Source organism: Asparagus officinalis, unplaced genomic scaffold, assembly GCF_001876935.1.
Source record: "Asparagus officinalis unplaced genomic scaffold, Aspof.V1 AsparagusV1_Un171, whole genome shotgun sequence".
NCBI lineage: Eukaryota > Viridiplantae > Streptophyta > Magnoliopsida > Asparagales > Asparagaceae > Asparagus > Asparagus officinalis.
Window position 1 is genome coordinate 83,127 of NW_017972437.1, and position 22,097 is coordinate 105,223.

The window sequence follows — 22,097 nt, forward strand, 5'->3', positions numbered from 1 at the left end:
TTTCGAACTCAAAAAAATACATCAAATATTTAATCTAGCCCCGTACAATATTTATTTTACTTTGATTTTTGTATTATGTTTTTAAATTTTAATTATTTTTGAATTTTTTTAGATCAATAATTTTAATTCCTATATAATTTATCTACGACCCAAGGCACTTTTTCTTAGAGAACTATTTTTTAGATATTTATTATACAACCCTTGATTAGTTACTTATAATTTTTTATGTTTAATTATTATTATTTATATCTAATAGTTGCTATTTTAATTTTTCTCAAAATAAATTACTGCATGTAAAAAATAATCTCAATTTTTTTATCTTTAACCAATAGCTCTTTTATTGGTTGAAATAAAATAATTTGAGTGTTTAATCTAATCTCATCCAATATAATTTTTATTTTAATTTGTGAACTATTTTTTGGGTTTTAATTGTAATAAAAAATATTACTTTTTGGGATCTTGAGCATTAATTTTGAGAAACAACTCTTCAATATTTTATTTATGATCCAGGGCACTCTTAGTTTGAGAAAGATTGCTCAGGTACTTATTCTACAACCCTTGAATAATTATTTTTAATTTAATATATTTAATACTTTTTATATTTATTTATTTTTAATTTATCTCTGGTAGAATTTACTGTAGAGAAACAAATCAATGATTTTTTTATCTTCAATCCATTGTGCTTTTGTTGCTTGGAGAATATATTTCAGGTATTTAATATACCTTCATCAAAATTATTTACTTATATTTTAATATGCTTAATATTTATTTATGTCTACTAATTATTTTCAATCAAAATTTGATCCATATTTTGATTCAATTTTCTAAACTTGATTGATTGAATACGTTTGAATTAAAAATATTTTAGCTTTTTTTTAAAAATAGCAATTTCAGATTTTTTTTTTTAAATTTTATAAATTAGTGAAAGTTTATTAAATTTAAAATTATTCATGTAAATCAAGAGTCCATGAATTCAAATATATGAGATTTTTTGGCATTTTTAAATATGATGACATAGACAAAAAATTTCTTGAAGATAAATTAACTTCTAAATTTTAATTTGAATTTTTCCATTTAAATATTTATGAAAATATATTTTCAGTTTTTTAAAAAATAAATCAATTAAAAAATTTTTCCGAAATAATAGGTATCCAAATTAAGAAATTTAATTTAATTTCTTATTTTTTGTTTTTAGATAGTAGTGAAAATGTATTTTTCATACAAAGAAAATTGTTAAAAATAAATTAATTAAGTAAAAAGTAAATTAAATAATACAAAATTTTAGTAAATTTTAAATTATAAAATATAACTTTAATTTAATTACGTAATTAAGATCGTGTTTATAATTTTCAAATTATTCTAATTTTAAAATATTCCTAAAATAATATAAAAAATATATTAAATTTTAAATTACCAAATTAATCTTATCAAATACATGTTGTTAGAATATTGACTCTTCATATTCTATTATATGACATTGATATCAATTTAAATTTGAATTTTAAATATATTCTATTATATGACATTGATATCAATTTAAATTTGAATTTTAAATTTAACTACTTTGGTAGTTTTAAGACATAACTACATTGGGTAGTTATTTTTAAATTTAACTACTTTGGTAGTTTTAAGACATAACTACATTGGGTAGTTATGAACTCATTGATGGTGAGAGTTCTATAAAGGGAGTCACTTGTCCACACACAAATAATAATGATTAATGAATGATTAATGAATAAAATCCTCTAATAATAATCCATCAATTTCGGTTTTGTGTTGTGGAGTGGACATGGAAGAACAATTATCGGTAATTCGGTATTTATTGCATTCAACAATGGAAGAAGGTATGCACAATCTAATTCAATCTCGTTTTAGTATGTAAACGAGTGTTAATTTCAGTTAATCATGCTATAAGATTTCTATCAATTGGTATCAGAGCCATTTCTACCCTTAAATTGTAATTCAGAATTTACAAGGGTTGTTTTATAATGACTTCTTTTGGATTGAAAGTTTTTTTAATGACTGTTTTAATGGGATTAATTTTTTTAACTTGTAGAATGGCCACAGCATCTATATATATATATATATATATATATATATGTTACATCTCATTATTAAATATGTCAATTCAATCCAGATTTGCAATTACATTTACATAAATCTCTACTATACCCTACAGGAAAGTAATGATCTATGTAAATTTATTGGGTTAAGAAAGCATATTTGTTTATAATGGGAAAATTTCTTATACCCGTAGGCATGAAAATTTTCTTTATTTATTATCAAACTTTGTTGTTCTTAATTAATGTCTAAGTAATGAATATATGCATTTAAGAACCTCTACCCACAGGAAGGTTAAAAGTCATTACTTGAATAAAGTTTAATTTTCGTAGCATTAATTTTGTTTCATTTTAATACAGTTGTTCCTGTTTCAGTGGTTAATAAAGTCCTGATTCAAATCGGTGACAATTTTCTGATTAGAAGGACAAGACCCTTCTAAAATTAGGCTGTTTAGATCTGGACTTAGCTCTCTATAAAGAATGTCCTTCTACTCCCACGGAGACTACGGAACCAAGTAAGAAGGCTGAATTTGAAAAATAGGAGCGAGCAAATCGTCTCAGTGTGATGCTTATGAAATCACATATTAGTCGAAGTATTCGGGGATCAATTCCTGAATTTGATAAGGTAAAGGATTTCATGAAAGCAATCGAGGAGCAATTTATTGTTTGTGACAAGGTTATGGCTACAACGTTGATTCAGAAACTCACAAATGTGAAATATGATGCTCGTAAGGGTGTGCGCATGCATATTATGCAATTAAGGGATATTGCTTCCCAACTTAAACCTCTAAAAATTGATATATCTGAATCATTTCTAGTGCATTTTATACTTTCTTCACTTCCAGTGGAGTATGGACCTTTCAAGATCTCTTACAATACACACAAAGAGAATTGGTCCGTTAATGAACTCCTAACCATGTGTGTTCAAGAAGAAGAAAGACTTAAACATGAGGTTATAGAAAGTGTTAATATAACAACTCATGATTAAAAAAATGCATTTAAAGGCAAGAATGGATCTGATCTGTTAAAGGTTAAAGGAAAACAACCAATAAAGTTCAAGGGCAAGGATCCAAAGTGTTTCTTCTACAAAAAGAGAGGACACAATAAGAAAGATTGCCTGAAGTACAAGAAATGACTCGCGAAGAAAGGTAATATCACATCATATGTCTGTTTTGAATCTAATTTTACTCATGTTCTTAGTAATACTTGGTGGATTGATTATGGTTCATCAATTCATATTGCCAATACTATGCAGGGTTTCTAACCCGACGGACACCGACGAAAAGTGAATTAGGCATCTATTCGGGAAATGGGATGCGGTCACTTGTAAAGACCGTGGGAACATATCAACTTATTTTAAAATCTGGTTATGTAATAGATTTTAAAAATGTGTTCTATGTACCTTCATTTTCTAGAAATTTGATTTCTGTATCAAAACTAAGTGTTTGTGGTTATGAAATTAATTTTAATGTTAATGGATTTCTTTTATATAAAGATGAAGTTTGCATTAGTACTGGAATATTATCTGAAAATCTTTACAAGCTTGATTTAGACATAAACTTAGAAAATAATTTGCTTTTTTTAAACGTCAATAATGTTGGCAATAAAAGGAGTATTATTAAGGAAAACTCCTCTATATTATGGCATAAAAGATTAGGCCATATTTCAGTGAATAGAATTAAAAAGTTAGTAAATGAAGGGATTCTTCCAAATCTAAACTTTACTAACTTTAGTACATGTGTGGATTGCATAAAGGGAAAGCAAACTAACATTACTAAAAAGGGTTCTAAAAGGAGTACAGAATGTCTAGAAATTATTCATATAGACATATGAGGACCATCTCCAATTTCTTGTCTAAATGGTCAAAAATATTTCATCTCAGTTATTGATGACCATTCTAGGTATATGTATTTATACCTTCTAAATAAAAAGTCTAAAGCATTAGATGCTTTTAAGACTTATAAGGTCGAGGTAGAAAATTAATTAGACAAGAAAATAAAGATTGTGAGACCAGATAGGGGTGGAGAGTACTATGGGAGATACACCGAAAAAGGACAAATGCCAGGTCCATTTGCCCAATTCCTTAAAAGTAAAGGTATTATAGCACAATACACAATGCCGAGTACACCACAACAAAATGGTGTAGCTAAAAGAAGGAATAGGACACTAATGGATATGGTTAGAAGCATGATTGGTAATGCTAATCTACCGTCATCCTTTTGGAGTGAAGCACTAAAGACTGCTGATCGTGTTCCATCAAAAGCAGTTCTAAAAACTCCTTTTGAGATTTGGAAAGGATGGAAACCTAGTCTGAATCATATGCACGTATGGGGTTGTCGAGTTGAAGTGAGAATATATAATTCTCACATTAAGAAACTTGATTCAAGAACCGAAAGTGGCTTTTTTATTGGGTATGCTTTAAACTCAAAAGGATATTGATTCTATTATCCATTGCATGCACCACAGATTGTAGAAGCTATGAATGCTAAATTTCTTGAGGATTCAACTTTTGATGAGTTTCCTAGTAAAATAAGAATTGAGTAAATAAAGGATCCTAGTTCATCATCTAAAGTTAATGAATTATTTGTTTGAAGGAGAATTGTGCCTATTATAGAAGACACGCCAAATCAAGTTACTGAACAATTAATTCAAAATGAAATAGATGACGAACTTCCTCATGTTGAGGAAATTCATGAGGTACCGGTTATCCAAAATCAAGAAAATTTGGACAATGTTGAGGAAATTCATGAGGTACCGGTTATCCAAAATCAAGAAAATTTGGACAATCAAGTTGAACTAAGAAGATCCTCTAGGTTATCCAAAATCAAGAAAATTTGGACAATCAAGTTGAACTAAGAAGATCCTCTAGAATCAGAAAACCGATAATACCTAGTGACTACGTTGTATATCTTCAAGAGTCTTACATTGATGTAGGACCTAAAAATGATCCTACTTTGTTTTCACAAGCCATTAATGGAGAAAATTCTAATTTATGGCTTGATGCTATGAAAGAAGAATTAGAGTCTATGGAAAAGAATCAAGTATGTGATCTCGTTGAATTATCGAAAGGAGTCTCAGTTGTTGGTTGTAAATGGATATTCAAAACAAAACGAGTCTCATCTGATAAAGTTGAACGATATAAAGCCAGACTTGTAGCCAAAGGGTTTACCCAAAAGGAAGGCATTGATTTCCATGAAACATTTTCTCCTGTTTCTTCTAAGAAATCTTTAAGAATAGTTATGACATTAGTAGCTCATATGGATTTAGAATTACATCAGATGGATGTGAAGATGACTTTTCTAAATGGTGATCTTGAGGAAGAAGTATACATGAGACAACCCGAAGGATTTACTTTTGGGCAAAAGGATCAGTTATATTGCAAGCTAAATAAATCAATATATGGGCTTAAACAAGCTTCACGTTAATGGCATATAAAATTCCACAATACAATTCTTCAATTTGGTTTTATAGAGAATATTGTGGATGAATGCATATATGTTACAGTCAGTGAAGGTAAATTTGTTATATTAGTCCTATATGTTGATGATATATTACTTGCATGTAATGATAATGACCTATTACATGAGACTAAAAGTTACTTGTCATAATAAAGGATTTAGGTGAAGCCTCTTATGTCATTGGAATAGAGATTCACAGAGATAGATCCATAAGAAAATTGAAGCCTCTTATGTCATTGGAATAGAGATTCACAGAGATAGATCCATAAGAAAATTGGGATTATCTCAAAATGCTTACATTAACAAAGTTTTGAGAGATTCACAGAGATAGATCCATAAGAAAATTGGGATTATCTCAAAATGCTTACATTAACAAAGTTTTGAATAGATTTGGAATGCAGAATTGTGCACCTAAAGATGCATCTATTTCCAAAGGTGACAAGTTTAGTTTGGACCAATGTCCAAACAGTGTTTCAGAACTAAAAGAAATGAAAAATATTACATATGCTTCTGCAGTTGGAAGTCTCATGTATGCGGCTGTTTGTACAAGACCAGATCTTGCTTTTTTAGTAGGAATGTTGGGAAGGTATCAAAATAATCCTGGAATGGCTCATTGGAAAGCCGCCAAGAGGATAATGAGATACCTAAAATGGACTAAAGATTATAGGCTCACATATAGTTATTCATGTTAGACCCTAGAGGGGGGTGATTAGGGTCTTATGCTAATCTAATCCGATTAAATGTCAATTAAAATATATTAACAAGTTATCCTAGCAAGTATGAAATACAACAATGTATATGAGCTAGGATAAGCAATATGAACAACAATATATATCCTAACAAAGAGATATAGGCAATGTATGTGCAAGGATATATAAACTCAAGGGGAAACAATCTAAACTAGATAGTGGGCAATATAATCAACAAGCAATATACAAAGGCGATATAAGACATGAACATAAAATTAAGGAAGTGCGCCAATGCAATCACAAACAAACAATATGATTACGGAGTTCGGTCCCCACGACCTACGTCTACGCTCCTCACCTCGAGGAGATCTCCACTATCACAACCGGGTTTTCTACGTTCACCCGAACAACGTTTACACATCACAATACAATCACTATGCAATCACACCTCACACACTAAGTGTTGGTCCTAGCCCGTGTCCTCCTCCTCAAGTGCTCGGTTACAACCTCTCCCTAGGCACGTCAACCGACGCCACTCCTCTTGGATTCGACCCTGTCTCTCACCACACACTTCTCTCGGTGTACAAGTGTATTACAAGTGAATCCTCACAATTAGGCTTAATACAAAGTGTTTGTTCTCTATAATGAATGAGAACAAATTATAAGCTCACTGTCTAAGTTACACAATCCCACAACCCAATTATACTATGAATGTAAATACAATAAGCTCAATGGTTGTGTGTGTACAAAGAGATAAATAAAATCAATTAAACTAAACTCAATATAAATCTAGCTTATGGAAATTATAATCAAAATAATAAATTGCTAGATGAGTTTAGAAACACTTCTCTAAAGATGACAAGAGAGTGGGAGAAGAGTGAATGCTCAAACACCAAAGGATGATCTCCACTTGCTCTTGTGAAATTTGCTTCACAAACAAAACTCTTAAACACTCTTTTAAACAAACACAAAACACCCTTAAACTTATTTAAACAATTCTCTTAGTTGTATTGAAAGAGAACAACAATAGGGTATTTATACTCACTCAAAAACTCAGCCAAAACCCCTAACAAAAGATAAAAACAGCCCCAGCAAACAGCTCAGAAAAATAGCCGTTGGAAGCCAACGGATAAATTGGCGGTCGACCGGCGAAAATATCGGTCGACCGACGGAGAGCAAAAACAAGAAGAACTGTTCTGGACAATCGTCGGTCGACCGGTGCGGTCGACCGATGGAGCTCTCGGTCGACCGGACCGGTCCGACCGACAGACTCTCTGTCGCCCAGAGAACATATGAACTCAGGTTCGGTCGACCGGTTCGGTCGACCGAAAACTGATAGTAAATATGAAATATGTGATTTCATATTATAAACATGAAAACTCAAAAACTGTATGTATATATATATATATATATATATATAGAAACCAAAACTTGTGTATATATATATAACTATATAAATGTATAGAAACCAATAAATGTGTGTGTATAGATATTGAGCTTAGAGTATATAACACACATAATATAAAATCTAAAACTACATTACCCAAGCAATCTTGATCTTCGATTAAGCTTGACTTGGTACACTTGCGGATGAAGCTTGAACTTGATCTTTAACTTGAATTGTATAGGCTTCAACCCAACATTTCGCCAACCTTCTTTGGATATGATCGTTGAAGCATAATTCCATCCATCCTCCAACAACGTTGTTTGTCTACAATACATAAGAATGCACAAACACTAGACAAACAACATTAGTAGTAAATTATTTGTAAATCGTCATCAAAACAAGAAGGCCAACAATTCAAATCTTTTGGAAATGATTGGATATACAGATTCTGATTGGGCTGGTTGTGAGGATACAAGAAAATCTACTCCAGGATATATTTTTCTACTTGCTGGAGGTGCAATATCCTAGAAAAGTATGAAACAAAGTTTAGTTGCATCTTCGACGATGGAAGCAGAATTTATAGGTTGCTACGAGGCATTATCACTGGCATCATGGTTGAGGGATTTTGTTGCGGAGCTTAAAGTGGTTGATTTCATTTCAAAACCATTGCTTATTTATTGTGACTACACCTCTGCGGTTACATTTGCTAACAACAATAAAAGCGGAAGTCGATCGAAATACATTGACATCAAGTTTCTTAAGGCTAAAGGTCGAGTTCATGATCACATTGTTAAGTTTGAACACACAAGAACAGAGTTCATGATTGCTGACCCATTGACTAAAGCTATTCCAGTCATTACATTTAAGGGACATGTAAGCAACATGGGGCTCGTTAATGTTTAAGTGTTAGTTGTGTTTTATGTCTAGACATATTTGATGTTGTTAGTGTTTTATATTCATGACGAATAAAGTGTACACATTATGTTTAAGTCAAGTGTTCATTGCTATTTAAGCATATAAAGTGTGACTCAAAATATTTTGAATTATAATAATTTGAAATAATTTGACAAAATTTACAATTGTTTGGCCATAAAGTATAGTTGCTATATTGTTATGCCATTAGAATATTAATAGAATATTTGAGTCTAGTGGGAGAATGTTAGAATATTGACTCTTCATATTCTATTATATGTCATTGATATCAATTTAAATTTGAATTTTAAATTTAACTACTTTGGTAGTTTTAAGACATAACTACATTAGGTAGTTATGAACTCCATGATAGTGGGAGTTCAGGGAGTCACATGTCCACACACAAATAATAATGATCAATGAATGATCAATGAATAAAGTCCTGTGATAATAATCTATCAATTTCGGTTTTGTAATGTGGAGTGGACAAGGAAGAACAATTATCGGTAATTCAGTATTTATTACATTCAACAATGGAAGAAGGTATCCACAATCTAATTCAATCTTGCTTTAGTATGTAAACGAGTATTAATTTCTGTTAATCATGCTATAAGATTTCTATCACATGTTACTAATTTAAACTACCAAATCTTGCTTTAATTTAATGACCTAATTTATATCATGTTCATAATTTTTTTAATTCGTTTTAATTATTATAATTAAAAAAATATCTAAAATAATACTAAAATTTTAGTAAATTTTAAATTACCAAATATGAGAAAATTTGACTCATATTTTTTAAATAATATTGAAATTATAGTTTTCACCCAAATAATTTTTTTAATGAATTTACAGAATGTAATTTTATTTGTATCATTTTTATAAGAAACTTTTATTTTCCAAAAGATTCATCTGGATTTTATTTTGTTTTTGGATAGTTTTTAAAATATATTTTTAGTTATTTAAAATATTTATATAATTAAAATAATCCTAAAATTTAAAATTTTTTGATCAAAATATTTTAGTTTTCGAATTTGAAATTGTAATTAGAATTTTTCATTTTTTCATGTTTATATAACTGTGAAAATTTGATCTGTATTTCTTAAATATCTCTGAAATCAAAATTTTTACCAAAATAATTTAGTTGCTGAATTTATGATTTTAATTGTTGGATTTTTGTAAGCAACTTTTGAATTAAATAATTCTAAAATTTTAGTAAATTTCAAATTACCAAATTTTACTTTAATTCATGTTCACAAATTTTCATAATATTTAAAATTGTTTTAATTTTAAAATATTTTTGAAACAATAAAAAATTTTAAATTACTAAATTAATCTTATCAAATATAAGTTATCTATTCAAACTACCAAGTCTAATTTTAATTCAAGTACCTAATTTAGACATATTCACAAATTTTCAAATTATTACAAATTATAATAATTCAAAATATATCTAAAATAATACTAAAATTTTAGTAAGCTTCAAATTTCCAAAACTATGTAAAATTTAACTCATATTTTTTAAATAATATTCAAATTATATTTTTTACCCAAATAATATTTCCGAATTTACATAATAAAATTTGAATTCTTTTCATTTTTATATAATTGAAAATTTTCATTTTACTAATTTCCAAATCTAATTTGGAATTTATTCTGTTTTTAGATAGTTATGAAAATATATTTTCAGTTATTTAAATTATTCCTATAATTAAAATAATCTTGCAATTTTAATTTTTAATCAAAATAATTTGGTTTCAGAATTTGAAATTTTTAATTCATTTTTATATAACTGTGAAATTTTAATTTATATTTTTCAAAATATTTTTGAAATTAAAATTTTTACCAAATAATTTAGTTAAAATTTATATCAACAACTTTTGATTTCATGATTTTAGTTACCGAATTTATGTCAACAACTTTTCAATTAAATAATATTCGAATTTTAGCAAATTTTGAAGTACTAAATCTTACCCTAATTTAACTACCTACTTTAGACCGTGTTATAAATTTTTCAAATTATTTTAATTTTTAAATATTTCTAAAATAATGTCAAAATTTTACCAATTCGCAAGTTGCCAATTTAAACTATCAAATCTTACTTTAATTAAACTACTCAATTTAGATTATATTCATAATTTTTCAAATTATTATAATTAAAAATATATCTAAAATAATATCAAACTTTTAGTAAATTTCAAATTACCGAATTAATTTTACTAAATAGAAGCTACAAATTTAAACCACGAGATCGTACTTTAATTTAGTTTTATAATTTAGATTGCATTGTAAATTTTGTCAAATTATTTCAAATTATTATAATTCAAAATATTTTTAGAAATAATACCAAAATTAAAATAAATTTAAATTACCAAATTAAATTCATTAAATATAATTTATCAATTTATACAACAAAATCTTACTTTAATTTAACTACCTAATTTAGATTGTGTTCACAATTGTGAAATTTTAATACATATTTCTCTAAATAATACTGAAGTGATTACTTTTGCCCGAATAATTTGTTTGCCAAAATTTTAAATTTTAATTTGGTTTTTTCCATTTTTATATGGTTGGAAATTTTTATTTTCCAAAATTTTAATTTTAATTCGATTTTATTCCATTTTTAGAGAGTTGTGAAAATATGTTTTTGGTTACTTAAAATATTTCTATAAATTAAAATAATCTTAAAATTTAAATTCTTAGCCAAAATAATTTAGTTTTTAAATTTGGAATTTTAACAGGAATTTTTTATTTTTTATATAATTATTAAAATTTAGTTCTTATTTTCAAAATATTTCTAAAATTAAAACGTTTTCCTTATTAATTTGGTGTATTTAATGTTTATTAACTTCATAATGATTTTATTATTTAATGTTGTATTATGAAAATGAAATTATATTATTTATCATTTATTTACATAATTATTTAATGTTTCATAAAAATGTAATTTACAATATTTAAAATTAAATATTGTTCTACGAATTTATTATATTTATTTATTTATTTAAATTTGTATTATGAAACTAAAGTTAACTATTTAGTTACTGATTTATTAAATTATTATTTATTTATTTTTTATATATTATTATGCAACAGAATTTAAGAGGTTTAAAATTTTAAGTATTTATTTTTGGTTTTGTTATTCATTAATATATTTTAATATAAAAAATTTTAATGTTAAATTTGCTAAATAAATATGTTTTTTATTTTGCAAGAATGGACAAAGAACTATTCTTTCAACTTTGAAAAAGAGGATTAAGATGGAGAAAAGATAATTAAAAAGTATTGAAGCTTTTCTTAATGTTTTGCTTATTAGATCCTATTATTGGTTGAGAATTTTTTTGGTGATGCATCATTTGTGAGTAATATTTTTGAACATTAAACCATTTTATATCTTAATTTCATTCGAGTTATATTTACGTGTATGCTTTGATTATGTTTATTTTATTTATTTATTATGAAAAAAGTTGTCTCAATGGTCTTATTTTTAAATTGTTCATTATCGTTATTTTTAGGTGGGGACATGTTCATTAACCTCAATAGGAGTGGGGAACCGTATGCTTTGAAAGGGATTAAGTTGTTAAATCTTTATAATTATAATTGGATAAGAATGATTGAAACACGATGAAATATAGATGAATTGTGATAAAAATACTAATATTATTTAGATTAATAATCAATAGAGCAACTTGTTAGGGATCCATATCCTGAAAAAAGGGAAAAGAGGGGGGAAACTTTCCGCGCGTAGAAATTTTAGATAGATTTCCTGGCGGCTATCGTGAAGCTATTTCCATAACCACTCACTTTCAGGTTTGGTATTAAAAACAGACTCCAGGGCCCACCATGACAGAATTAGATTCCACGTGGCGCATTTATACAATCCTACGTAAAAAATCAAATGAGGAACTTGGGCCCATCTTTAGCTCATTTAGGCGTTCATTATCCCAATTCTCTGTCACTCTCGGCAACTTACGTTTATAAAAAAGGATTTTATATATTTGATTTTTTAAAATCAACCCCTCACATATTTGAATTTGCTACTTGGTCTTCCGGTCTTATGTGTTTTTTCAAATCAGTCTCCCCATTTGGGCTTCTGTCTAATGTGCTAAAGCTGATTAATTTTTGTAAGGATCAGTTTTAAAAAGCTCAAAGTTTGAGGCTTCATAGTAACCCTGATTGAGTTGTTACCTAAACATGGATGTTCGTTTATCATTTTACCCTCGTTGAATGTATATCTGTCAGATTTATGAGAGAAGATAGCCTTATAGTTAAAGTGAGAAGCTAGCCATCGGGGAAGAAAAATATTTTATTGAGTATGAAATATAAACTGATTTACCGTGTAGTGAGTTCCATTTAAACCGACATAGATAAACATGGTAGCGAGCCAGAGGATCTAATTTTAAAGAATTTATTATATGGAGGCCTAATAGAAATTCGAATAATGAAGGGGGCTAAGTTAAAAATATTAAATATTTAACTGACTAATATTGAAATCCTTTCTAAAAAGCCAGGGCAAGGAAAAGGCGTGGCAAACTAGCAATGGTAGCGCAGCGTACGATAGCGGAAACCAGAGAGCGAGCTGAAATCCACTAAAATGCGCTGAATCGTCCCCGTGATCTGGGGATCTCTCGAAGCTCGAAAACCCTAGTTTTATGTGGATGATGTGGGGAGAAGGGGGGAGATTCTATTGGGGGACGAGCGAGAAGGAGAGGAGAGAGAGGGAATCCAATGGCGTCGTGGTAATTTTTGCGTGGTTGTCGAGCCAAGAGAGGAACTTGAAGCCCTTCATTGATCTCTACTCGTCTCTTGGATGGATCTCTTTTGTTTGCCATTCTGATTTCCTCACTCTGTAATTATTCTGTTCTTTGCGTTTTCAAAATTATTGAATTTTCTGTGATTATTGTTCCTTTTGTTTATTATAATAAGTTAAAATTGGTAAGTTTTGGTTCAATTCTAAGCTAAAGATGGGATATTTAGTCTATTGCCTTTGAAATATTTGCAAATATTTTTGTGTATTATTTTGGGGGTTTTATATGTTCATGTTGTGGAGTAGTTGAACTTTTGAAAGGATAATTGAAAGGATAATTCATGTAGTGGAAATTATATTCTTGAGTATTATCAATCAGCTAATTGAAAGGATAATTCATTAACGCAAGGCCAAAGTCAGAGTGCTTATATCTCTGTAGTGAAATATTTATTTGTTAGTTGCAGAATATGCAGCAGATTAATTTAAACCATAAGCTTCATTAGATAATAACCTTTTACCTTAATGCTTGGAAAAGAATGAGATTTTCTGTTTAACAGTTTTTAGTATTTCTTTGCTGAGAATAATGAGAGAACAATATGAAAGAGTACTTGAAAGTAAATGATTGAAGGGCAAATATTTTGTTTAACAAACACTGAAATATGGTATGGAAAAAACATTCCCTCTTGAAGAAAGGTAAATAGTTCAAGGGTAAGCCTGGAGATTTCATTAGCTGATTGATAATACTCAAGAATATAATTTCCCGTGGAATAAAGTTGAGTAACCCTCACAGGAAGGATTGCCCTTCCAAGTGAGGGTGGAGTGTCCACAAGCAACTACGAGCTTTCAGAGCTGATGAATGAGCAGAGAATCAAATATTATACATGTGGATCTCAGACTGAGATTGAATGTGATGTTCGTTTCCCTATTTGTTGAATTGTGAGGATTTTATCAACTTTAACATAAAATCAAAGAGAATCCATGATTTGATCTTCAGTGCACAATTGGCTGGAGTAAGAGAGGAGACTCATTAGTATCCTAACAGTTCAACTCAAGAGAACCTTAAGTTTTCAAGCAAACTTACTGGGAATAGGGCTGTGATTCTCGACAAATTGATTGACTTGTAAGCAAAAGCTAAGCCTTATAATGATTACAGCCGGATGTCAAGACCGGGACTGATAAACTTAACGGTCAGTTTTAGGTCCAGGCACATACAGTTCTGATGACAGATAGAGATAGGCAATCCAGTAATAAATTATGTATGTGTATAAGATGAATTGAAAATTGCTCTCTATGTCTCTACACATATTTTTTGTTTCTCTAAACAATATATTGGGTTTTGATCGACATCAGCAAGCTTTAACTACGCAACATTTGATATTTATTTTAAATGATTTGAGATTACTTTCTATTGCATAAGTTACTAAGTAGGCAACGTGTAGCTATGCATCCCATATATATTTGTTGGTTTTTTTCATATGGAGAATATGACTTTACCTTATCCTTTTAATTCCCTAAAATTATATAATACTTTGGAAGCTACTCACAAGATTTATATCCTCTCCTGAAATAATCACCAATAGTATCTTTTGTATTATAATTTCCTCAGTTCACTACTGTTACCCAGCTGATCTATGGCATGCTAGTCATGATTAAGGAGTCTTTTCCTTCTCAATGCTGACATTTTAGATTTATCTGCTCATGCGTTTTCTTGTTCACTTTGTTCCTTGTACAAATATGGAAACACAAACATGGAGATATTTTGAGGCCAAGAATTCTAAAAAATACACTCAAACATGTGTCTGACCAGGATGTAGGGGTGGAAACAAATCGAATTGAATCAAACACTTGTATTCAAATTTGAATCCAGTCACTTTTACCGAATTCGAATTCAAAAGTCAAATAGTGTTTTCATATTCGTATTCCGCTCGATGTTATATTGTGTTGTTCGCTATATATTTGCAGATGTTCGTTAGAGCAGCTGCTTTGATCCAAATCTTTCAGCTGTGTGGACCGGATTTGAACCCTCTTGGCAATCATTTTGTTTTCTATTTTTCATTTGAAATTTTTTCACATAAACCCTCCACTTTTTTTTATATATTATTGAATTTGAATAAACTTGTCCTTTAAATTAGTAAGCCTTAATCACATAATTTTGCAAACTTTATATGATGAATAAAGTTGTAGTAAATTAGATTTATTAGACTAAGATGGCAAACATAAACGAATATTTAATAATCAAATGAATTGAATATGTATCTACGTAAATTTATTCATTTATTATGTAAATTTATTCATTTTAAGTCGAATACTAAACATATTCGTTTACTGTTAAATGAGCTTCCAAATCGAATATAACAGAAATACTTAGACGAACATATGACGAACTATTTGATAATTATTTGGTTCAATTCTAACCCTCGCAAATCATGACTTCATGTAGAAGTGGTTGTGTTGCATACGTTTTATTAGATGTTACCATATGGTCTAGTGTTTTTCGTTTGTTGCTAGTACATGCTGATCTATCTTATTGAAATGATTTCTGTTAAAGACATCTTATTAGTTTGTAAATTCATTTGCTATGCAGTTTTTTCCCAGACAAAGCCGCATCACTTGCCTGCGGCGTTCTTAATGAGATTGTTAAGGTTAGTATTATTGATATTTAGTTGCTTGAATTTTAGCTACATTTGAAATTATATCTTGATGTTGTAATTTAAAGAAGAAGTGGTGGTTGCTTAATAGTTTTACTTCATTTCGTGTTCCATAATTTCCATGGATATATTAAGTGTACATATCTCAAGACCTGGTGTCTGCTGCTGATTTATCTGTAATCTTTGGACCTAGCTGTGAAAAATATAGGGCAAATTAACAGAGATGCCGAGTATACTTTATTCAGTTGTGGTTAGAGTTAGATATCCTTTGGGAGGTTATTGAGTTTTGCTCTGAAACAATCTTGATGGCTGGTACATAGACACTTTCCTGGTTCTTGACTTTAAAACTACCCTAATGACATTTAACAAGCTATGTTAGCATCATCTCCATTTTCCAAAAGAATGTTATTACTAGTCTTTTTCTAACATCCTCTTTATTTTCTTGGAGCAACAGGAAGTAAAGATTAGATCTTTGCCAATTGTATTTGCATCTTTTTCTGGGGGACCCAAGGGCTGTTTATACAAGGTTCTTCAGGTGATTTGATTTCTGAACCTATCGCTTTTTATTTGAACATTTTCAATGTGCCACCAAGGAACATTGTAGGCACCAAGGAACATCGGGTGCCTACTTTCTATTTTACAAAGAAGACTGAACTGTGCATTTGTCATTTTTTCAGCTGATGGAGGGGAAATGCCAAGGACAACCAAGTCTGGTACACTTATGTTCTGCTCATGTTTTTATAGTGGCAACTATTGTTTCATGGGTTCGCCTTACAGTGACACACATTTGATCACTAAATAATAATTACATTTTATTCCCATGTTGCTATAAATTTTACATTTACAATAGCGGAACATAATTATTTAGTAATATCATGTATATGACTTGCGTTGTAGATGCATTCTTTTCTAACTCCGCTTATCTGTTCAATGTTATAACATCAAGTTTTGCTCATTAAACTTTTGCTTACACTAGTTCTGTGAAGATAACCAAATAATTGGTGGATGATGCTATCAAAAGTCTATGCAACCTTCAACTTACTGAATAATTTTAGTGAGGAAATTTCTGTTTTTGGTTTTATTGAATATGAATCAACTGATGTTTGTCTCCTCTTTACTGAAGGATGAGTATCTGCTGGTGAGAGACTGTGCGTGTGGACAACTGTTTGATTCCAGTCCTGTAGACTTTACCAGTGACTTGGGCACTCGATTTGTCCTTCATCCAAGCGTACTTAAAATGTCTCAACCACCAAGAGTAGTATCATGGATGGCAAAAGCTTTTGCCTCTGGGCTGGACACACTATTCATAAGCAGATTTGAGGCGCAACGTGCTGAGTACTGGGAAACTCTACTCTCATCAGTTGTAAGGTTTCTACCATGTTGGTTTGAAGCTCGTTGTGCGAAGTTCAATTTTTTAATATCCATTTAACCAATATAGCATAAATTTGCCTGCAGAATGTGGGTCCAATACTCATACTTTGTTCAGAAGACGATCAACTTGCTCCATACCCAGTTGTCTCTAATTTTGCTCAAAATCTGCAAGAACTCGGTGGTGATGTTAGACTATTGAAATGGAAAAGTTCCCCTCATGTAGGTATGTTCCAGCCTACAACTGAAGTAATGATACAAATAATAAATAAGAGAAAAGCTTTTGTTTCAGCAATTATAACCTGGTCTGGAACATCAAATCTAGCGCTAGCTTAGTTTAGGAGGTCAAAATTATTAAAATTGTATAGTCCTCTGATGAGATCATTTACATGGACACCAAGACATCACTAGCCTTGTGGAGGCCAAGTAGTTCATAGCTAGTTAATTAAGCTTAACCAGACGACAACAACAGCAACAGCAACAAAGCCTTCATCCCAAATTTTTGGGGTCGGTTGATTAAGCCTAACCAGAGGAAAAAAAAGTGGTGCTTGCTGGATCTAGCATTATTAGAAGTGAGTTCAATTTTCTAACCTGACCAAACCCTTTCAAAGTTCAATGAGTTTGTTTCATTCATGTTCAGGTTGAAGTCAAATCATTTGCATGTAAAAAGAAAAATGAAGTTGCATCCCTGGTAAAAATCTGAAAATATGCTTTTTTGTAGGAAGGCCCTCTCCCTAGAAGAAATTCCTTAAAATAGTTCCTCTCGACAGGAATTCTTATCTCAATTGGACCTCAAAAGTACTTTGATGGGATTTTTTTCTATTATAAGATTCAAAATTGATATCTCAACATGAAGAATAGAAAAAAAAGCTACTTTTTTAAATTTTCCTGATACTAAAGTCCTCTCCGGACTAAAAAAGGGGTTTTTTCATATATACCCCTCAAATCTTCCATATTTGCAAATTTGCCCCTCAAATCTTCCATATTTGCAAATTTGCCCCTCAAATCTTGGTATTTACAAAATTACCCCTTAGCTCCCTCACATTGAGTTTTTCTACGCCTCTCACTTGATGGTTTTAGTTTTTAAACGAAAAATATATCAAACTTGTTGGAATTTATTGGAAATTTTTACATTGCCCTATTTAGAAACCAATATTATATTATTGTTACGTTGGAGGGGTAGAAAAACCCAATGTGAGGGAATTGGAGGGATTTGAGGGGAAACATGAAAATATGGAAGATTTGAGGGGTGTATGTATATATGCAAAAACCTTTAAAAAAAGCAAGAATATGCCTTTTTAGTTGGAATATCCTCGCCATATCAGAAAAGTCCTTTTAAAAATTCATATTAACAAGAAGGCTATTTCACTATCAGAAATCCAAAGTTAGAAAACAATCTCCTCTCCATGTTTATATAAGATTGTATAACCTCTTAACTAGACGTTCCTTTGATTCAATTTAAATGTTATTAACAACGGTTTTTTGAGTCTATTGGAGATAGCAAGTCTTATATTAATATACCTACACATTTTCTGAGTGAAAATTAACACCCAATCATATTATTATTATTTTTCCTATTCATCCTAGAGGATAGTTTCTTCTGTGTGACTCTACATCAGCATCAACTTTTACTTACGTATAAGTACGTTTTTATAACGATGCTGGTTATATAACCATAGCATAGATCTGAATATGGCTATCCAACGTCATACAGAAGAATGTCTAATTTATCTGTGCTTGATAATATTAGTTAATGGTTTAGTATGCATTTGGGTTTGTAGGTTTAGATTACATAGATATCTAATCTTTCCTTATTTTCAAAAAGGTGTATTCTTGTTATACACGTTTCACACATGAAAAATAGATCCTTCCCTTGTAAGTGTTTAAAAGGGTAGGATAATCCTGGAGCATTCTAAAATCCCGTTATTGAAATATATATATTGTAGAGATTATATTCAATGGTTATGCTTCTAATGACACAATATTATGTCTTTAATTTGAATACGCATTCCAATGGAATAATTATTGGGCACTGTGGTTTTTAAACTCATATTAATTCCAAAATAAGTCTTAAGAGAACTCAAATATCCCAGTTCTACTGTGAAATCATCCAAGCGCATCCTCAAAATAAAAGGGTGGGGGGAAAGAAAAAAGAAAGAGGTTTTTTGACATGTAATGCATGTGGTTTCTCACCCTTGGATGGGGACAAGCTAAAACTTCTTTTCTCGGATTGTAAGTTTTTTGATGGAACCTAGATTTTCAAAGATGACTGAAATGGACATGCAGATATGCTCCCCTAACAAAATTCTCTGTTAACATATCTAAAAACATTTGACAAATCTTATCTACTTTGTACTTGTAGCTCCTCTTCGAAAAATACATATTGGACACCGTTTGTCGATTCCATCTTGTTCTGTTCGGGCTAGTATATTGTTCTTGAATTTGTTATCTGTGTCTTATCTTGTGCCACGTCCATGTCTATATTTTGCAGTGTTTAACACACCACCATCTGTGAACATCCAGTGCACATCTTGCTGTCAATTTTATAATTAGGTTACATTTTAGACTTTTAAATCATGTGCAAGTTGAGTAAGTATCACTGTGGGAACTGTTAAGGAAATTGTTGAGTGAGTATTCTGTAGTGAGACAAGTAGAACTAGAAACAGAACCAAAGTTGACTGAAAAAGATTTATGTACCAACATTTATCAACATTAATGATATTAAAAACCTTATCTCCTTGTATACAATACATACGCTTGGCAACTAACAACAGACTTTCTACTAAGAAATCAGGAATGTGACAGTCTACCAACTACGGCTTAAACTTGTTTTTTAACAGGATGATTTACATACTCATCACTCTCGTTATCTAAAAAGTTTCTATTGCCTGAAACTAAAGAATTACGATTAAAAGATCTAAAGCAAATTCATAGCTTGTGTTGGGTCAGGTGGTTTGGCTGGAGTTATACAGAGTTTTTTTGGTTAGCCTCCGAAGTGAGCCTTGACGCTGGAGTTTTATATGGAACTTGGGAATTTTTGCATGCAATTGGTAAAGGCTTAATACCAATCGGAACAAGAACCTATTAACTTGTTCTCCATAACATTTATATACTGTCAGCTTCTCTAATTTTTCTAAAAGTTGAAATGGAGGTCTTTGGTGCTCGTGTTCAACATATTGAGCTGTGCATCTCCATCTGCCAACTGCCCCTTGTTGGATAGTCGCCGCACTGAAGCTTGATGTCCAATTGGAAGTTTCATCAACCTTCTCAACTTAGAATTAATCTTGCATAAGCAACCCCCTGTCCTGAAAGATGTTTCACATGAAGATGATAGTAATGACAATCTTTACAAGACATCCATTCTCAAGTATATTATGATAAGAAAGATATCTGTGGAGTGTTCAAATAAAGACGATAGTCAAAGCAATCTTTACGCGAAGCACACATCGTTTGCAAGTGTGTTTTGATACAAATGACATCTAGAAGTTGATTAGTCTTCTCATGCGCAAGACTCTTATGACTTGGACTTGATCTGTGCAGGTCATTACAAGCATTACCCAGCTGAATACAAAGCTGCGGTAACTGAGCTCCTTGCGAAGGCAACACTTCACTATCAACAGAAGAAAAAACATTCACCAATAGACCAAACATCAGGGATGGCTGGTTCTTCCCGCAAAATATCTGAATCTGTTTGTTGTCTCCATAAAGCAGCAGATTCTTCGAACAACAGCCTCAGACGAGTAGCCATCGATCCTAGTGACCATTTCTTCCTACCGAGCTCCACAGAGTATCACGAAACTAAAGAAGGGGGTTCTCTGGTCAACGAGCAAAGGGGAGGGTCATTTCAGATGCAGGGCCCGCCAACTGTCAACGCGAATGGAGTTTTAGGTAAAATCCTTTTCGATGTTTGTGTTCCTAAGAATATAGAAGGGTGGGATATAAAGCCGGTTGCTTCCTCTCACCGCAATGGTCCTTTCAATCCTATTAAATGCTTAAGACGGTCGAGATTGTAGGATTGCAGTAGCTTTTAAGTGTTGTGATTTGAGCTTGTGGAGAGGACTTCAATTGACAGGTCAGTGTGTAATGGCCTAGGTAGGAGCCTGTACTGCTTCCTCCCTCGTGCAAATGTACAGAAATACTGAGTTTTGCGGTGTTTTGGCATGAAATTGTCTCGGGCAGTGTTGAACCAAATCATAGAATTTGATCATCTCTTCTTTATATTAATTTACAGTTCAGAGTCTTGTTTTAATACGCAAGAATAAAAATCAGGACAAATTTTCAAAACCATCCCATTTGAGATTTTATTCCCAAAAAACGACCCTTTTCCTCTTTATTTGTAAAAACCGACCTGGTTTTAGCTTCAGCGCTGAAACCAGGTCGGTTTTTACAAAAAAAAGTTTTGAAACTTCACGGGAGTTCCCGTGAACTCCCGTGAAGTTTAGCAATCATTTAATTAAGAAACTTCACGGGAGTTTAACTCTCGTGAAGTTTCGGAACTTTTTTTTGTAAAAACCAAGGCTGAAACCAGGTCGGTTTTTACAAATAAGAGGGAAAATGGTCGTTTTTTGGGAATAAAATCGCAAAAGGGTTTGTTTTGAATTTTTGTCCATAAAAATCACGATGGATTTGATCCAATGTTGACTAGTTTAATTAATGGTGGATTTAAACCTGGACACAGCCGTGCACGTTAGAGTCTGCCTTGAAATGATAATGCTAGCTATCAAAGTAAATCTGCGTAGACGTGATTGGCTTGCATGATCTCCATGATCAACGGGTTTAATTGGATAAAATCTGTATTAGTTGCTCTCACCAATGAGTTTGTTAT

At 30.9% G+C, this 22,097-nt stretch overlaps 1 protein-coding gene across 1 annotated transcript; it reads left to right on the forward strand.

Moving 5' to 3' along the window:
* The first annotated feature begins 13,014 nt into the window (after positions 1 to 13,014).
* Positions 13,015 to 21,496, forward strand: LOC109827395. Its single transcript, XM_020394407.1, has 7 exons — positions 13,015 to 13,358; positions 15,841 to 15,898; positions 16,359 to 16,439; positions 16,582 to 16,617; positions 17,028 to 17,267; positions 17,360 to 17,498; positions 20,813 to 21,496. The coding sequence occupies exons 1-7, from the start codon at positions 13,162 to 13,164 to the stop codon at positions 21,283 to 21,285; spliced, it is 1,224 nt and encodes a 407-aa protein (XP_020249996.1). The 5' UTR covers positions 13,015 to 13,161; the 3' UTR covers positions 21,286 to 21,496.
* The last annotated feature ends 601 nt before the right edge of the window (positions 21,497 to 22,097 follow it).